General features: G+C 41.2%; 1 protein-coding gene across 1 annotated transcript in view; it reads left to right on the top strand.

Moving 5' to 3' along the window:
• The window catches only part of ZDHHC8 (zinc finger DHHC-type palmitoyltransferase 8), a 112,170-nt gene extending 99,381 nt beyond the window's left edge, over positions 1-12,789 (top strand). The window contains exons 8-11 of the mRNA XM_053959593.1: positions 251-368; positions 1,098-1,207; positions 4,072-5,108; positions 6,441-12,789. Coding sequence (XP_053815568.1) covers positions 251-368; positions 1,098-1,207; positions 4,072-5,108; positions 6,441-6,612 — 1,437 coding nt within the window. The 3' untranslated portion in view covers positions 6,613-12,789. The remainder of the gene's footprint in view (positions 1-250; positions 369-1,097; positions 1,208-4,071; positions 5,109-6,440) is intronic.
• The last annotated feature ends 1,767 nt before the right edge of the window (positions 12,790-14,556 follow it).

Below are 14,556 nucleotides of genomic sequence, written 5' to 3'. Positions count from 1 at the left end.
CATACTAATTAGTATGATGATTATAGTATTAGCCTGCCAAGTAGACCAGGATAGTGCATTTAAAATTCTCCTGGGTGGTTATGACAATGCTAATTTTACATGTGACAGTCCTTGCCTGCAGTAGATGCTGAATCCTGTTTGTCATTATAGGTATAGGTAGTTCTGGTCCTCTGGTACATCCAGCACTCTGCCACAATCTGTTATTTAACCAAGTTGCATGGAATGATTGATTTTTTTGGATCATTTTCAGTCTAAAATCAGCCTGGAAGGTCTGGAGGATAAGAGTATGGATGTGCAACCACCTCTCCCACCCAAAGGAGATCCAAGCAAGTACTCTGAGCTAAAAGGGCAGCTGGGCACCAGTGAAGGTATAGTTGCATGATCAGTGTTTTATTTTTATTTATAAGAAATTATTTTAGCCTCTTTAAAATGTTTCTTGTATTATTTCAAAACATGGGATCTGGGTGAAGGATTTTTTTCCATTTATATGATTTCCAGACTAGGGGAATTAACAGCAGGAAAGGGAAAGAAATGGCAGCTTGAAGTGGTTTATTCAAGCCTAGATTGAATTTTTCATGTCAGTTTTGCAGCATTTATAAACTCTTTTAAACTCCTTCTTAAATAAATTATTTAATTATAAATGTCTAAGGAATCTAAGGAATCAGAAATATTAGCATGAAATTCTTAGGCGTTGCAAACTGAATTATTATTTCATCTGTGAGAATGTGAACTTTATGCTTTGATACTATTTTTAAAACTTTTTTTTTCAGGCAGAACTAGTAGCTGAATCCAACCCAAATATTTAGTATTTCAAATTAGGCAAAATTTCTACTCACCAAAACAAAATTTCTACTCACCCCATTCAATATATTGTGTGTTATTTCTCCTTCTCTGTAGGTGGCTGATCTGGCAGCAATGTGCTGTTGCTGCCATAGGGACTCCATTGATTTTGGTGGAATGCTACACAAAAGTACTGCAAGTTCTCTTCTCTCCAGAACAGATCCGTTTGCAGAGGACGATGGATGGCAGGAAATTACAGCTGACAGCTTTCTGTCCGCACACATTGTAATAGAAAGTACTTTTTTTTTCTTTTGCAGAAGGTGGCCTCTCACCCAAACTTATGAGCCCTCCCACTCCTGCCATGTACAAATACCGACCAGCTTTCAGCAACAACCCCAAAGTCCACTACCACGCCACGGCCGAGCAGGTGAGCGAGCCCGGGAGTTTCTGCTCCCAGCTAACGCCAGGCAGTGTGGAGCTGAGGAGGAATTCACTGTGGGGCTCTAGTGAACGCCAGAGTGTAGAAGTAAATAACAAAGCTTGGCACTGTTGTGTGACAGTGTATGATTTTCACTGTGCTCCTTATGGAAACATGTCTGATTTCACAGCTTCCCCCTGCTGACATGTCTGTCCCGCTGCCAGGTGTGCGCTGCCGCTGCTCCAGTGTCTCAGCCTGATCCTGGGATGCTGAGAAGTGTCACTTTCCATTGGCTTCTCCTGGCAGAGGTGCCACCTCACATTCCCTTCAGAGGGAGCTGGGCAGGCTGAGTGCTTCTCTGGATCAGACCCTTTAGCCAACACTCAGTGTACTCACTGATTCTTTAACATGTCAGCATAGAAAGAACGTTTAAAGCATCCTGAGATATCCTTTAGTGAAAATTAACAGAAGACTCCTCATGTTTGACCTTAGCACCTATTCAGTGCATTTGGGTTCTATGGAAAAAAAACACAATCCTAACTCTTGGCATCATTTTCACCTATCAAGAAAACTGAGGTACAATTAGACAGATTTGCTGTGGAATTTTGACAGTTTTCTCTTTTGCTTAGAAGTTATGAAACTTATTTCTCATGGATTTATTTCAAATATTCCTTGGCCCCCAAGACCTGAGAACAGTATTTGGAAAATTACCAGTCTAACTTGTATATTTGCAATATGTATCCAAGTCTTCATGCACCAGTGGAGACATCCTTAAAAAACACATACCACACACAGTGCAGTTTTCTCAAAATTAATTTCATCAGGTCCTTCAGTATCACCCCTGGAATAACAAACAGGGGGTGATAGGAAGGAGTATTATGAAAGAAGTAAGGAAAGGAAAATATGGTAGATAAAAACAATTGACTGTAGCAACACTGTAATAAGACAGAATGTTCCTTAAATGGTGAGGAAAGCTTTTCCTGAATCCTTCTTATTTTGAAAAGAAAGATGGTGATAGATAGTGGAATTCCAGCTATGACCAAGTTTAAGTTTTAGTCTTGCTGCAGTAATAGTAAATCTTATTCTCTGTATTTGTCCACTTAATGAAGAAACGAGTGGCTTGTGAAAGACAACACAAGAACAACAGTTCTCTTCCAAAAAGTTTAATATCCTATCATTTTCATTTTATTACATGAAAAATGGCTTGACATCCAGTTCAAAATACTCTATTTACGGGCATCATCTAGCAATTTTGAGCTGTGGAAGCCACAGCATTGAGTCATAATGGCAAAAGTCAGAGCCAAGGAAGGTAGGCTTGTTGTGTTCATTCAGGGCACAGCCAGAGATGCAATATAGATACAGGGCAGGTTCTGATTAGGCCAGGGGACTGGGCAGTGCTGTGAAATGATAACACGGAACAGCACCTTCACTTTGAGGGTTCCTGTTTCAATCCTAACCCAAAACAGTGCTGCTGATGTTGCTGACTGGTGTGCAAGCTCTGGGGACTTGTTCAGTTTTATAGTAGTGACAACTCTGTAGTAGTCAGCTGGGAGTATCATAAAACGGGGTTCACGTGGTGAGCTCATAGGAGGGCATGGATTTGTCTGCCAAGCCTAAGGAGGTACAGAGGGAAAGAGACTGGGCTGTGAGGAATGCCATGGTGTCTGTTCTGTATCAGTTCTTCAGCCTGTCAATGTAATTCTGCTTTTGAGCAGTGAAAGATGCAGGAAAGAGGCATTAGGACACAAGGATAAGTAGCACAAATATACTTAAAAGCTACGTCATTGCTCTCACCCTCCTTTACAGGCTGTCACTTGGTCTCCTTTTTCCAGAGAAGGCCAAATTTAGCACCATGCTCTAGAAGAGAGTGAGCTGTTTTGCATATTTCTCTATCTTCTAGCTGAAAGGAAAAAGCTTTTTAAAAACATCCACAGTAAACCAGGGGTTTGTCATTCAGTTTATTTTTTTCAATAGTTTTCCTTTAAAAGAAACTAAAGAACAAGCTGTGCCAACTGCATTTCTGATTAAATATGTGACTGATAATAACTCTTTGTTTGCAAAGCCAGTGTAGCCAATTTATTGTGCATTATGGCAAACTCTTCTTAAAAATAACAGCAAAAACTATTTGCTTAGCACAGAATGGCATTTTAAGTGAACAGAACTCTGAGCAATTTTCACAGAGTAAAGCAAAGTGAACTCCTATCTGTTTTCAAAGCACATAAATAAACTATGGGCTTTGTTTCCTTTTCTGATGTGGCCACTTTCTCCTACACAGGCAATAAAAAAGAGAAAATTGCTTCATTTCATTGTCTAAATGGTGAGAAGGAGCCTCTCTGCTTTAATTAAGGTTAAGTGCCTAATTTTGAAGACCTATGACCAGTAATTCAGAATTACTGAATATTCATAGTGCAGAGCAGAGCGGATAAGACTGTGCTGGTCCCCAGCATGCTGAAATGAAGCTCAAAGTATTTCTGTCTCAGCACACAAGACCAGACATCCCTCAGCTCAAGAGCTATTTGTAGAAAAAGTGAAGAGCAGTGCTTTTTCCAAGGGCAGTATTATCAGATAACAATCTGATATACCTTGATTGAGACTTGAGTCTCAGCTTGGGTCTCTCATTCAGTGTTTTCAGTGTCCATGTATTAACTTACTTTTTACTGTCAATATTATTTAGCACTTACTATGAATAACTCCTCCTTGCTTCTAAGGTGCTAATCCATATGTTGAACAGGAGTCAGATTTTTTTGTAATGAACCTGGGCTGACAGTCAGAGGGAAGACCTTCAGCTCTGTCCTTCCCATGCACTCATTGAGAGACAAAACCTGTACTTACATGTCACTGGCTTCTGTTTCTCATATTCACCTCTCTTTTAGATCACCTTGCAGGAGGGACACAGTCAAGGGGCTCTGATAGAAGAGGATGGCAGGAGCCTTGATTACCAGTCCGAACCCAGCTTGGACATCCCCAGCTACCGGAAGAGCTCCCTCCACAAGACCTACCAGTCTTCCCCACTCCAGATAGATTCCTTTGCCATCAATTCACGATCCTTGAGCCTGAAATCTGCTGGCAGGAGAGGGACAGACAAAGTGCCCCTTCATCCAATAAAGTCTGAAGGGGCGGCTTCCACCCCTTACAAAAGCATCTTTTCTCCCAATTCCCTGTCAAACAGAAATGGGAGTCTTTCATATGACAGTTTGCTGAACCCCATGTCTCCCTCGGGGAGGAAGTGCATTGCCCATTCTGCAGTCAGCTCTGTCGGGTACCACTCCCCATATTTGTCAGCCAAAATGTGCCACCTCCGGGGCAGCGAGCTGCAGCGCCAGCCACCGCAGAGCTTCAGCCCGGTGCTGGGGAGCCCAGCCCCACATCAGCGAGAGCCCTCCCCAGTGCGCTATGATAACCTTTCCAAGACAATTATGGCATCCATCCAGGAAAGGAAAGAGATGGAAGAGAGGGAAAAGCTCCTCCACTCGCACCCTGACTCAGTGTTTGCAGACTCAGGTGTCTATGACACGCCCAGCTCCTACAGCCTTCAGCAAGTGAGCACGCTCTCGGAAGACCCGCGCAGCATGGCCATGAGATACGGATCCAGGGACAATCTGATGGCTGCCACCAGCTTTAGCACAAGGAACCCTATACTGCAGTCCTCAGTGTCTTCACTCTCAAGTGCAATGACAAGAGCCCCAAGGACTTCCACAACCTCTCTGCAAGCTGATTTGGCCAATAATAATGTGCAGTCCCATCAAGCACTACAGGGCAGGGTGAGCAATGGCTCCTACAAATCCCCAGGCCACCAGGTCCCATCGTCCCCCACAGGGATGCCTAGGTCACCCTCTTACGGAGGCCCGAAGGCTGTGTCGTTTGTGAACACTGTGGAAATTACAGAGGCGCAGTCAGTGGGAGCACAGAGGTATGAACTGCTTGAGGGGCTGAGAGCAGTGGGAATCTGCTTGTGAACAAGGGCTGGAGCTGGAGCTGTGCTGGAGGCACACCCTGATGAGGTGTTTGCTGTGGGCCATGACAGTGGGAGGTTTGTGGGTGCTCTTCAGTTCTGTCACACCCCCCACAGCAACCTCATCATGACAAAACGTTTGCACTTGCACCTTGAACTGCAGGTGGTCAGTTTTGCTGTAAATTCATAGTGATACGGTGTCATAGCTGAACTGGGGAATAATTTCCAAGGCGTGAGGCAGATTATTCCTCCCCTTACGCACAAAAGGGTGGAACTGTTCTACTTTGCAGCCTGAAGGGAGGCTGACCCAGACATTGCGTGGATACAGAGGCAGAGCTGGGATCCTACTTGTGCAACATACCCTGCACTGAGGGAAACGGGCTGAGACCAGTCCTGGTGCTTGACATTGACAGCTCTGTATTTAGCAGTGTGGAGTGCTGATAAAAGCACAGAGCTTCATGACATTACCTTAAGGCCTTGCTACTTCCTTCCTTTCTGTGAGAAAGCATGGAGAGAAAGGATTTGCTGTGCCAAAAGCCTCTATAACTGCCACCTGAGCAAGATGCTCAGCTGCAGCTTCTGCATGTGCTTCTGTTTTCCTTCTGGAAGCCATGGAGTTTGCAAAGTCTGAAGAGATCATGATCCTGCTGAGGATGCAGTATTTCAACTTAGTTGGGACCTGGAGAGCTGCTCTTCAGAAATATCTAAGTTTCCTTTGTATCTGGTACTTACTGTGCTCTGCTGGCCTCTGGTTAAGGTCCCAGGTTTCTCTCTCCTGTTATCCAACAGTTTTGGAAAACTTACTGAAATGTGGGAGAACCATTATTGTAGATCTCCTGAAGTTAAGTGCAAACAAGCTGTTTCAGAGATGAGCAACAAACTTTTGTTTACCTGGATATTTAACTGGGAAATGTTTTTTCTGAGAATTTATTTCTGATTTTAAAACACAGTTTCCCTTAAGGTCAGTGGTGAGCAGTGGTAACAGTTAAACTCTCCTGCGTCCTACAAATACCTATGCAATTAGTTTGGAACAACAAAGCATTTAAGCAAGTAATTAAATTAACAAATATTACTCAGGCGTGGTCCACTAACCTAATGGCCAAATTAATTCTCTCATTTCAGTGGCTTTTCATGGAATGCACTGGCTTCAACCAGCTTGCTCCCAGGCTTGAATATTTTGCAATGTTGGGAACTCAGGGTGACGGGGGTAATTGTTTATTCTGAATGAAGCCATTCTGCTATCACACTTTGTCACTAATATTGCATCTTTTGATATTTCTTTTGATGCAGGGATGATATGCAGTTGAAGACACCTCACAGTAAAATAAATGGACAGCCAAAAGGAATAGCCAGGTTGGGTTCAACATCAAGTTCCCAGGGGACGCCAGTCAGCCCTGCTAGACACTCAAATGTTAAGAAGGTGTCGGGAGTTGGTGGAACAACCTATGAAATTTCAGTGTAAAATAAAATGAATTAAAAACAAAGAGCCATCCACTCAGCCAGCCATGAAGCTAGGAGCACTGTGAAGACTCAAATAACAACAAAGAAGGAGCAGCAGCAGTCGGCCACTCTCCTTTTCTTGTTTTGGGTTTGTTCTGTTTTCATCTTTCTCTCTTGGCCAAAAACCAGCTGCAGCCTTATTCTTGAGGGAATAATAAAATTGTACAGTCTATCAGACTCTTCCTGAACCGACAGGCAGGAACTGGCTACGACCTAAGACCACCACCGAGTGGAATTCCTTCCTGCAAGAGAGCGCTAAACCCATTGTGCGCGTGTCTGTCCAACCACTCTGTTGTGTACCAGTTGTGCTGTGAAACAGTTCAGTCAGTCCAGGATCAGTCAGTTTTCCCATGCCCCTTCCCAGTTCTTCTGGCCAGCGATGTGTCTGGCAGGAGCCAGAGGACCAACTGCTGTTTTCCTGCTGACATGGAAAGTAGGGTTCCTGCGCTGGGCAGGAGCTTCTCGTCGTCCCCCGGGTGCTGCTGCTCACGTTCCTCCTCCTGGGAAGGAACAAGGCAAGGCCACTTGGGCTGCAGACACCATGTCTTCTTTAAAAGCTTCCCTGGTCCCAGATGGGGGCAGGAGAAAGGATAGCAACAGCTTCTCCCTGTCTGCCCTTGGCCTCCCTGTGTGTGAAGTTGTGTGTGTGTGTGCGCGTGTTTGTCTCCATGGAAAAGGACTGCAACACCGGCGAGGATCTGCCACTCTGACCTCCTGCTCCCTCTGGGTTTGAAAGGCTTCTCTGACCCAGAAAAAAAACCAAGCAGATAAGAAAGGAAATGTTCAGATGGAAACATATTTTAAACAGCCATCAGCTGCTTTCCCTGCACCCTCCTTACCTGTTGGATTTAGGCAATAACAGAGTTTACTGCCTTGCCCTGGTGCCGTCAGTGTAATCCCGCAGCAAGGTTATCGTAAGCTGTCGAATTTACAGTGTGTGTAACTGAGCCAAGCGTGCATCTAAAGGATATAAATTTTCTGTCTGCCTAATTACTAGCACATTCCCTCTGGTCTTCAATACTGTTAGACAAAGGATTTTCAATTTGGGTTTTTCCCCCCTGGGGAACAACTTTTTAAAATAATATCAATCAAATCTGTTTAACATTCTGAGGTTTCTTTTTCCTGTCTCCAGAAAACTACATTTACTTTGTTGGATTTAAAGACAACTTTATCGTAAAAAACAAGAAAGGGGTGCATTACTTTTGTCAAAAATATGAGGACTCTGGCAAAGCTAATTTTGGGACAAATGGATTTTTATTTCTCTATTCTTTATCTCCTTTTCCTTACCATTCAGTTAACACCTGAGAAGTCAAAAGTACTGAGATCTGGACCAATGCTAACTAGATCATGTGTGCAATTAAGAATATCCTGAACGACTGTTGCCAAAGTCACTAAAAATTATTATTTGTCACCGAGCCAGTCAGCATACAAGACCTTGACTTTCCACCTGGTTCTCTTGGTGAATAGTTTTGATTAGAGATCTAAATCCATCATTTTTCAGGATATTCGTTTCAAGGGGTTAAATCTTTTTCAGTCCTTGACTATAATGGAAAGCTCTCCAGGTATTTGGTAGCAATTCAGAATGTGTTCATAGTATCTTATTTGTTTTCATGTATGTTGAGGTTAATTATTCCAGAAGGCAAATATTGACCTTAATTTTGCCTGGTTAAAATTTATATTTTGATTTGATGAATCTTGACATCTGCTGCAATACATGGTTATTATGTCCCTTGTATATCACATTATTATTTGGAGACAAAGGTTGAAGAGAACATAAGAAAGTTAATCATCTCTCTGTGTAACGCTCTATGTTGCCTGAAGGAAGAAACATGGAAAGCAATGCATCCGCAATAGGCTAAAGTTCTGAGAGAGTGAAGTAGAAATCAGTGTGCATTTTATTGCCTTGGTGATATTTTAAATGCCTGGTGTAGGGATATTGCAGAGCAGAGAAGCAATAGTCTTGCTGTGCAGATTTGCTCACTGGCACATAGAACATTGTCTTTAGTTGGAGGCACCGTGGTACCAGAAGGATGCTGGCAAACTGGATCAGGTATTGATGGAGCAACATATATTAAAGAACTGTCTGGGCTGGCTAATGAGAAGATTTAAAGGGCTAAAACATGCCACTGGCTAAGCAATGAAATGAAAATTGAGTATCATAATTTTACAAATATGTTACTTAAAAGTTGTAAAACCAAAGGTAAATCCAAGGGTTGTCACTGGTAACCAATGGTCTGCATTTGGAATGGGGCAGAACAGATGGAGAGGAAGGGGCAGTGAATAGTCTTCCAAGCAGAGTTTTGGACAAACTGTTTAGGACAGTCAAACTGTATTTGGACAAGTCATTAAAAATTTTCTGTGAGAGGTGAATCTGTAGGGACAAGGGGTAGACCAGATGGCCTTACAGATTTCTTCCATCTTTACTGTTATTAATCTGCAGTCTACCCTGATGTTAACTCCTCAGGAAGATGCAGTACTTCTTTAAGGACTGGAATTCACTCTGGTGCATAGAGTATCACAGAATTACTTATTTTTAAAGTATCATGTATGCCATATGTAAGCCCTGAAAAAGAGGGGGTAGGAAACACATGGGATTAGGGAGTGAGACAAGGGCACATTTTATCATGTATCTTTGAATATGTACATGAAATTCATGCAAGCAAGGCTGAAAATTTGCACCAATGTAATATTTGAGATTTGCATCCCAGTGATGCTCCACTTTGATCGTTCTTTCTCTTGCATTTATAAATGAAAAAGCTACTGAGGAACTTGAAGGGCCAAAGAGCCTTTGAAGTTAACTACATTAGTTCATGAGAGAATTTCTCAGTAAGACTAAACACAGTATTGTGTGTATAAAGCACTAATATCCAGGGTTATTTTGACATAGTTCACAAGGGGTAAGGGAGAATAAAAGGATGCACTGTGTCAGTACAGGTTCAGCAGTAAGGATTATGTATTTTGTGAGTAGTTTTGCCCACAGTTGAGAGACATTCAACTTTTTCATAGGTTTACAATGGTACCAAAGTTTTTTTTTGTTTTCTTTTTCCTTTTGAGGTTTGCATTTAATTCAGTGCACATAGCCTGGAGTAAATGGTTCAGATTTTCTGAAAGAATAATCTAAGCAGAACTGTTAACAGGAGATTGCATGCAGCAAATCCAGCTTCATTTCCATCCAAGGCACTAAACCTGCAGCTATTTACTTATAAATGTGTCTGTTCCATAGTTCCTGTTGTGGGACTGGGGACCTATTTATTAAATCTAATTTTTGAGCAGAATCCAGCCCATATTAAAGCATAGTTCTTTAAGCAGTTTACAGGTTCTCAGCAGTAAGGTTCTTCTGTCAAGATGCCCTGTTTTTACGGACACTGCAGGCCAAATCTTCAGCTGGTGTAAATTGGTGTGGCTCCATGAAAGCTCATTTAAATGATGCTAATTTATAGTAGGTGGGGATCAGCCATGAAAATCCAGCACAAGTTAACACATCCTGTAAGGTAGCTTCTTTGTTTTTGTCATGCTTATTTCATGTTTCAAAAGTCTTAAATATTTTCAACATGTTTTTATTTGTAGCTGTGGATTGTATTACTTATTTAAAAAAGAGCAATAGTTTTTTTTTTCGTTTATGCATCAGTTTTCATTGCATATTGCATTTTATTATCTGTTTGTTCCCTGTTCATATGCTCCCATTTAGCCTCCAGGTTTTCATTGTAGTACTTTTCTGCCTTGAAAAGTTGGATCTCTATACCTTTAGTTGTATAATATATTGAGTATTATGGAATTAAATGTACCTTACTACATGGGTGGGAGAGAGAGAAAATATTTTTACTTGAAGCCTTAATATTTTCTTTTTTTACTACTTTGTTTGTTGACCTCATAGGAAAGTCTGAATAGCAAAGACTTTGAAACTCCGGGCCAAATACTGCACTGACAGACAACCAGCATTTGGCCCCCATGTCAAAACTGGATGCAGACATAACCTGAAGTGAACAAGGGAAAAAGCCTCAGGGTGGCATATTTTCCTGAAGATCATTAATACAGTCTCAAAACATGTCTGTAAGCAAGTACATTAAAGAAGTCTTCAAGTCTTGAATTTTTAAGGAAGGTGATAACAGGAACTGCCCTAATATCTTGCATCTGCTTTTTTTTTTTTTTTTTTTTTTTTTTTTTTTTTTTTTAATTAAGCAAAACAAATGTATTTACTCAGTTTTGTTCAGCCAGCTCGGGGGGTTGCACAGAGCTCTGTGTTGGTAGCCATGTGCAGCACATGAGCTGTGGGGTGTTGCTGTTCTAATTCTAACCAAGCGTGATGTTGTGTCAGCTCGGCCCACGAGGGTCCCTCCCGGGCCTTACAGTGGACGTTCCTCAGATGATGCCTACTCTCCTACAAGCCTAATATGGAAATTGCAATGTGGTTTTCTTTGGACTATATCTGTGGTCCAGACTAGAGATATATAGAGAGATATATATATATAGTCAATATTTTTTTGTGTGTGTGGGAAAGATGGGGTCAAGCTTTTCTGTCTCTGACAGTCTGGAAAGTTAATGTCAAACCGTTTTTATGGTCTGTATTTCACCTGTTCTGCCACCTTGAATTGTTGGAATGTATCCGTGCAGGCTTTGTGGAGCTCTGTCTGTAACCTTTTTTGTGGCTCTCGTAATACATATATATTTTTTAAACCTTTGAGTCACTTCAGTATTTTCAAGAGTCTGTTTCTGCCTCAGCTGCATTCATTTGCTGAGATGGTTCACGGTGCGCTGCCCTTTCTCACTTCCACTTGTGCAAAACCTGAACTGGAAGAGCAGAACTGGAAAGGCCAGTTCCAGTGCAAAGGATGAAACTGACAAAATCTTAAAGGAAGTGACTGCATGTTAAATCTCATTTTCAAGATGCCTATGGTAGAGTAGGAGATATGGTGAGTCTTTAAAGAGTGTCTCCCAGTAGTGACCAATGGCGTTTGGGAGGTCACAGTAAGTGGTCCATGAAGCACCACTAAATGAAGTTTTCTGTACTGTTTATTTAAGTTGTGGGGTTAATAGGGATCCTGTGGTCCAGCACAGTTTTGAATCACTGCCACAGAGTAACTGGAAAAATTTTTATATTGGTATTTGTTGAATACATTCTGTCCAGGTCATGTGGGTTTATAAATCCCAAACATGCGCAATTCTTAATCTGTCTTCATCTGTCTATCTGTTTCTAGTCTTTGGAAATATGTCCATTTGATCTGTCAGACTGTCTTACAACACATGCAGCTGCCAAGCCCTGCAGCTGCTGCGGGATTTCTGATGCCATAATTTGCATATATAGGCTAATTGCATTAAGCAAGGATCCATTCAAGCATGTTCATTATAAATGCCAATCATATTTGTGTGCTGTTGTGTCTTCACATGGCAGAGATTACCTTTTATATAAAATGGCTCAAACTGTAATCACCAGGCTCCATGGATGTTGGCTACATCAAGCAGGATTATATAAGGCCATGATCTGTTTCAATACATTTTATTTAAAGATATCTTGGCTTACAGCAATCTTGGCTTTCCTCTCTCTAAGTAATGGGTAAATTATCCAAGTTTGTATTTCATTTTTTCATTGTTGTTATTTTTCATTCTGCAGGACAAGTTTAGGTTCACATTTTGGAACATAATGAGAGACAAAGGAAACTCTTTATACAGGTGAATATGTCTTTTAAAAAGAGAGAATCAGTTTTACAATAAATAGATTAGAATTAATCAAAATTGGTTTTGTTCATCTTGTCACAATAACTTGAAATTTAACATAAGGCTTATTTCACAGCTGATATCTCTAACCCTGAAACATTTTTTAAATGTTTAAAAGCATTTCAAATTATATGAAAAAATATGATCTACTTTTACAGATTAAAACAGTCCTGGAGAAGTGATGGTACATTTTACAGTGCCTTATATATATGTGTATATATTTATATGTATATATATAATGCCTATATGTATATAATGTATATGTAACTGTGTACATAGTCAGGTAAAACTAGTTACAGGTGTCTGTCTCTGATACATTTTAAATGGAACTGATCTGTCTTGATAGAAAAAAAATGGTTGTATCAGCAGCAAGATACAAAACTGAAATTACTTTTTAAAAATGTAAGCAAATAAAGTAGACTGGAAACAGTGTTTCTGCCAGTGGTTATGTTCCAGGCCATGGAAGACTAGTAGACAGACCCACCATTTTAAGGGATATTCAGACAGAAGGGAAGGCAGTGCTGGAAGTGTGGAGAAAGTAGAGAATATGTAAGAGCAACTTGCCTTAGAAGTTATGTTGCCATCCTCTTCACCTTTTACATGTCCATCCCTTGTGTGGATTTTTCAGACAGTGATTTATAAAGCACTGACATAGCCTGTCCATTTGATATTAGATGTAGAATATCCCTGGCTGGGATGGACAGTGAGCACTGTGGGCAATGCTGAGGTTTAATAACATTTTTAGACTGTGTTAAGATATTCTGTCAATCTGCTCCTCATTAATGGAAGTAATTTCTGCCTTTGTGGGCATGGACCAGTTTGATCAGACTACATGGCAGAAGTGCCCAACATGGCTTAGGCAGCAGATTCTGTCAGACCAGGAGCTTTTCTAGGGGTTTAGCTGCATTGTAGAAAAAAGGGAGTACCACAGGTAAGTCTTTTATTTTAAAAAATATCCCCTTTCTGAAATAGAATTCTTTTATGAACATTAGTAATTCAAAAACCTTTATTTCAGCAGACTTGGTGAAGTATCAGCCATGTAAAAGCCATAAAGGCTGTGTGCTGCCTTCTGAGGTTTATTTCACATCTTTTAACTTCCAGCCTCCACATGGGGCTTGGACTATCCATCTATCCTCTTCAATGTGGGGTAAGAGCAGGATTTTCAAGGATTTATTTGAGCACTGTCTGTGTTTGTGAAACCCTCCCACTGAGTTCAGTGGTAACTGAAAGAATAATGGGAAGGATATATGTGGTTAGCCAGAGAAATGGCAATGCCTGGAACTCTCTAAGGGAAAAGTCGCCTTCCATGCAAGTGAAGAACTGTCCTTTAGTTAGCACTGTTGTTTTGGAACTAAAGCATGCTCCTGGGTTTGGCTTCAATAAATCTTACCATTGTACACAGTCAGCCATGAGGACTTAAAGTAGGGCTTTCAGCACCAAAATCACAAGATTTGATACCCCAAATGAACACCTAAAATGAGAATTCCTGTTTTCAGTATAATGATAACATATCGAGCTCATGAGTGCCATGCCTAGCTCACACTGAAATCTTGCTTACTTTCTTACTTCTTAAATCACTGCTAGTTTTTCCTTTAACAGTGCCTCATTGTACTTTACATGCCATTAGGAGTGGTACCCACAGGAATTTGCTATAGTTCATTGCCATTAGGACTTCTTCAAGCCTCTAACTTGGAGCAAATCAAATACTTGCCTTTTTTTTTTTTTTTTTTTTTTTTTTTTCTTCCTTCCTCACAACAGCACAAAGGGAAAAGTGGAATTTCATAAACACATCCCATTCTGGGGTCAAGTCTTTTTAATGCAACTTCTGTCCCTACTCCATGGAACAGAGATAGTCTTCATGGAGGCATTTTTGAGTGGCAGGCAGCAAGGAGGAATTTGGGATTAATGGTGGAGGAGCAGTGTGGGCTCTTCTGCCTTCTGGCTTGTCCTTTCATGCAGCGTGCAGGGGAGGGGCTCCTGGGCAGTGGTTTCCTCCTGCATTCACTGTTCCCATGGATATGAGGTGGATGGCTCCTGGTGTGCCAGTTGGACACTCAAATAACTTGAAAGCCTCTTTCAGTTACATAGGAGCAGAGCACATGGGGATCTTTGGGTCAGAGCTGACTGTGGAAGCTCATAAAATTGCATTATATTCTGGTTCTAGTCACAGACACAGGTGGTTTAGCAGAATACA

This window comes from Vidua chalybeata, chromosome 18, assembly GCF_026979565.1.
Source record: "Vidua chalybeata isolate OUT-0048 chromosome 18, bVidCha1 merged haplotype, whole genome shotgun sequence".
NCBI classification, from domain to species: Eukaryota; Metazoa; Chordata; class Aves; order Passeriformes; family Viduidae; genus Vidua; species Vidua chalybeata.
The sequence above is the reverse complement of the archived record's forward strand: the minus strand, read 5'-3'. Positions and strand labels throughout refer to the sequence as shown.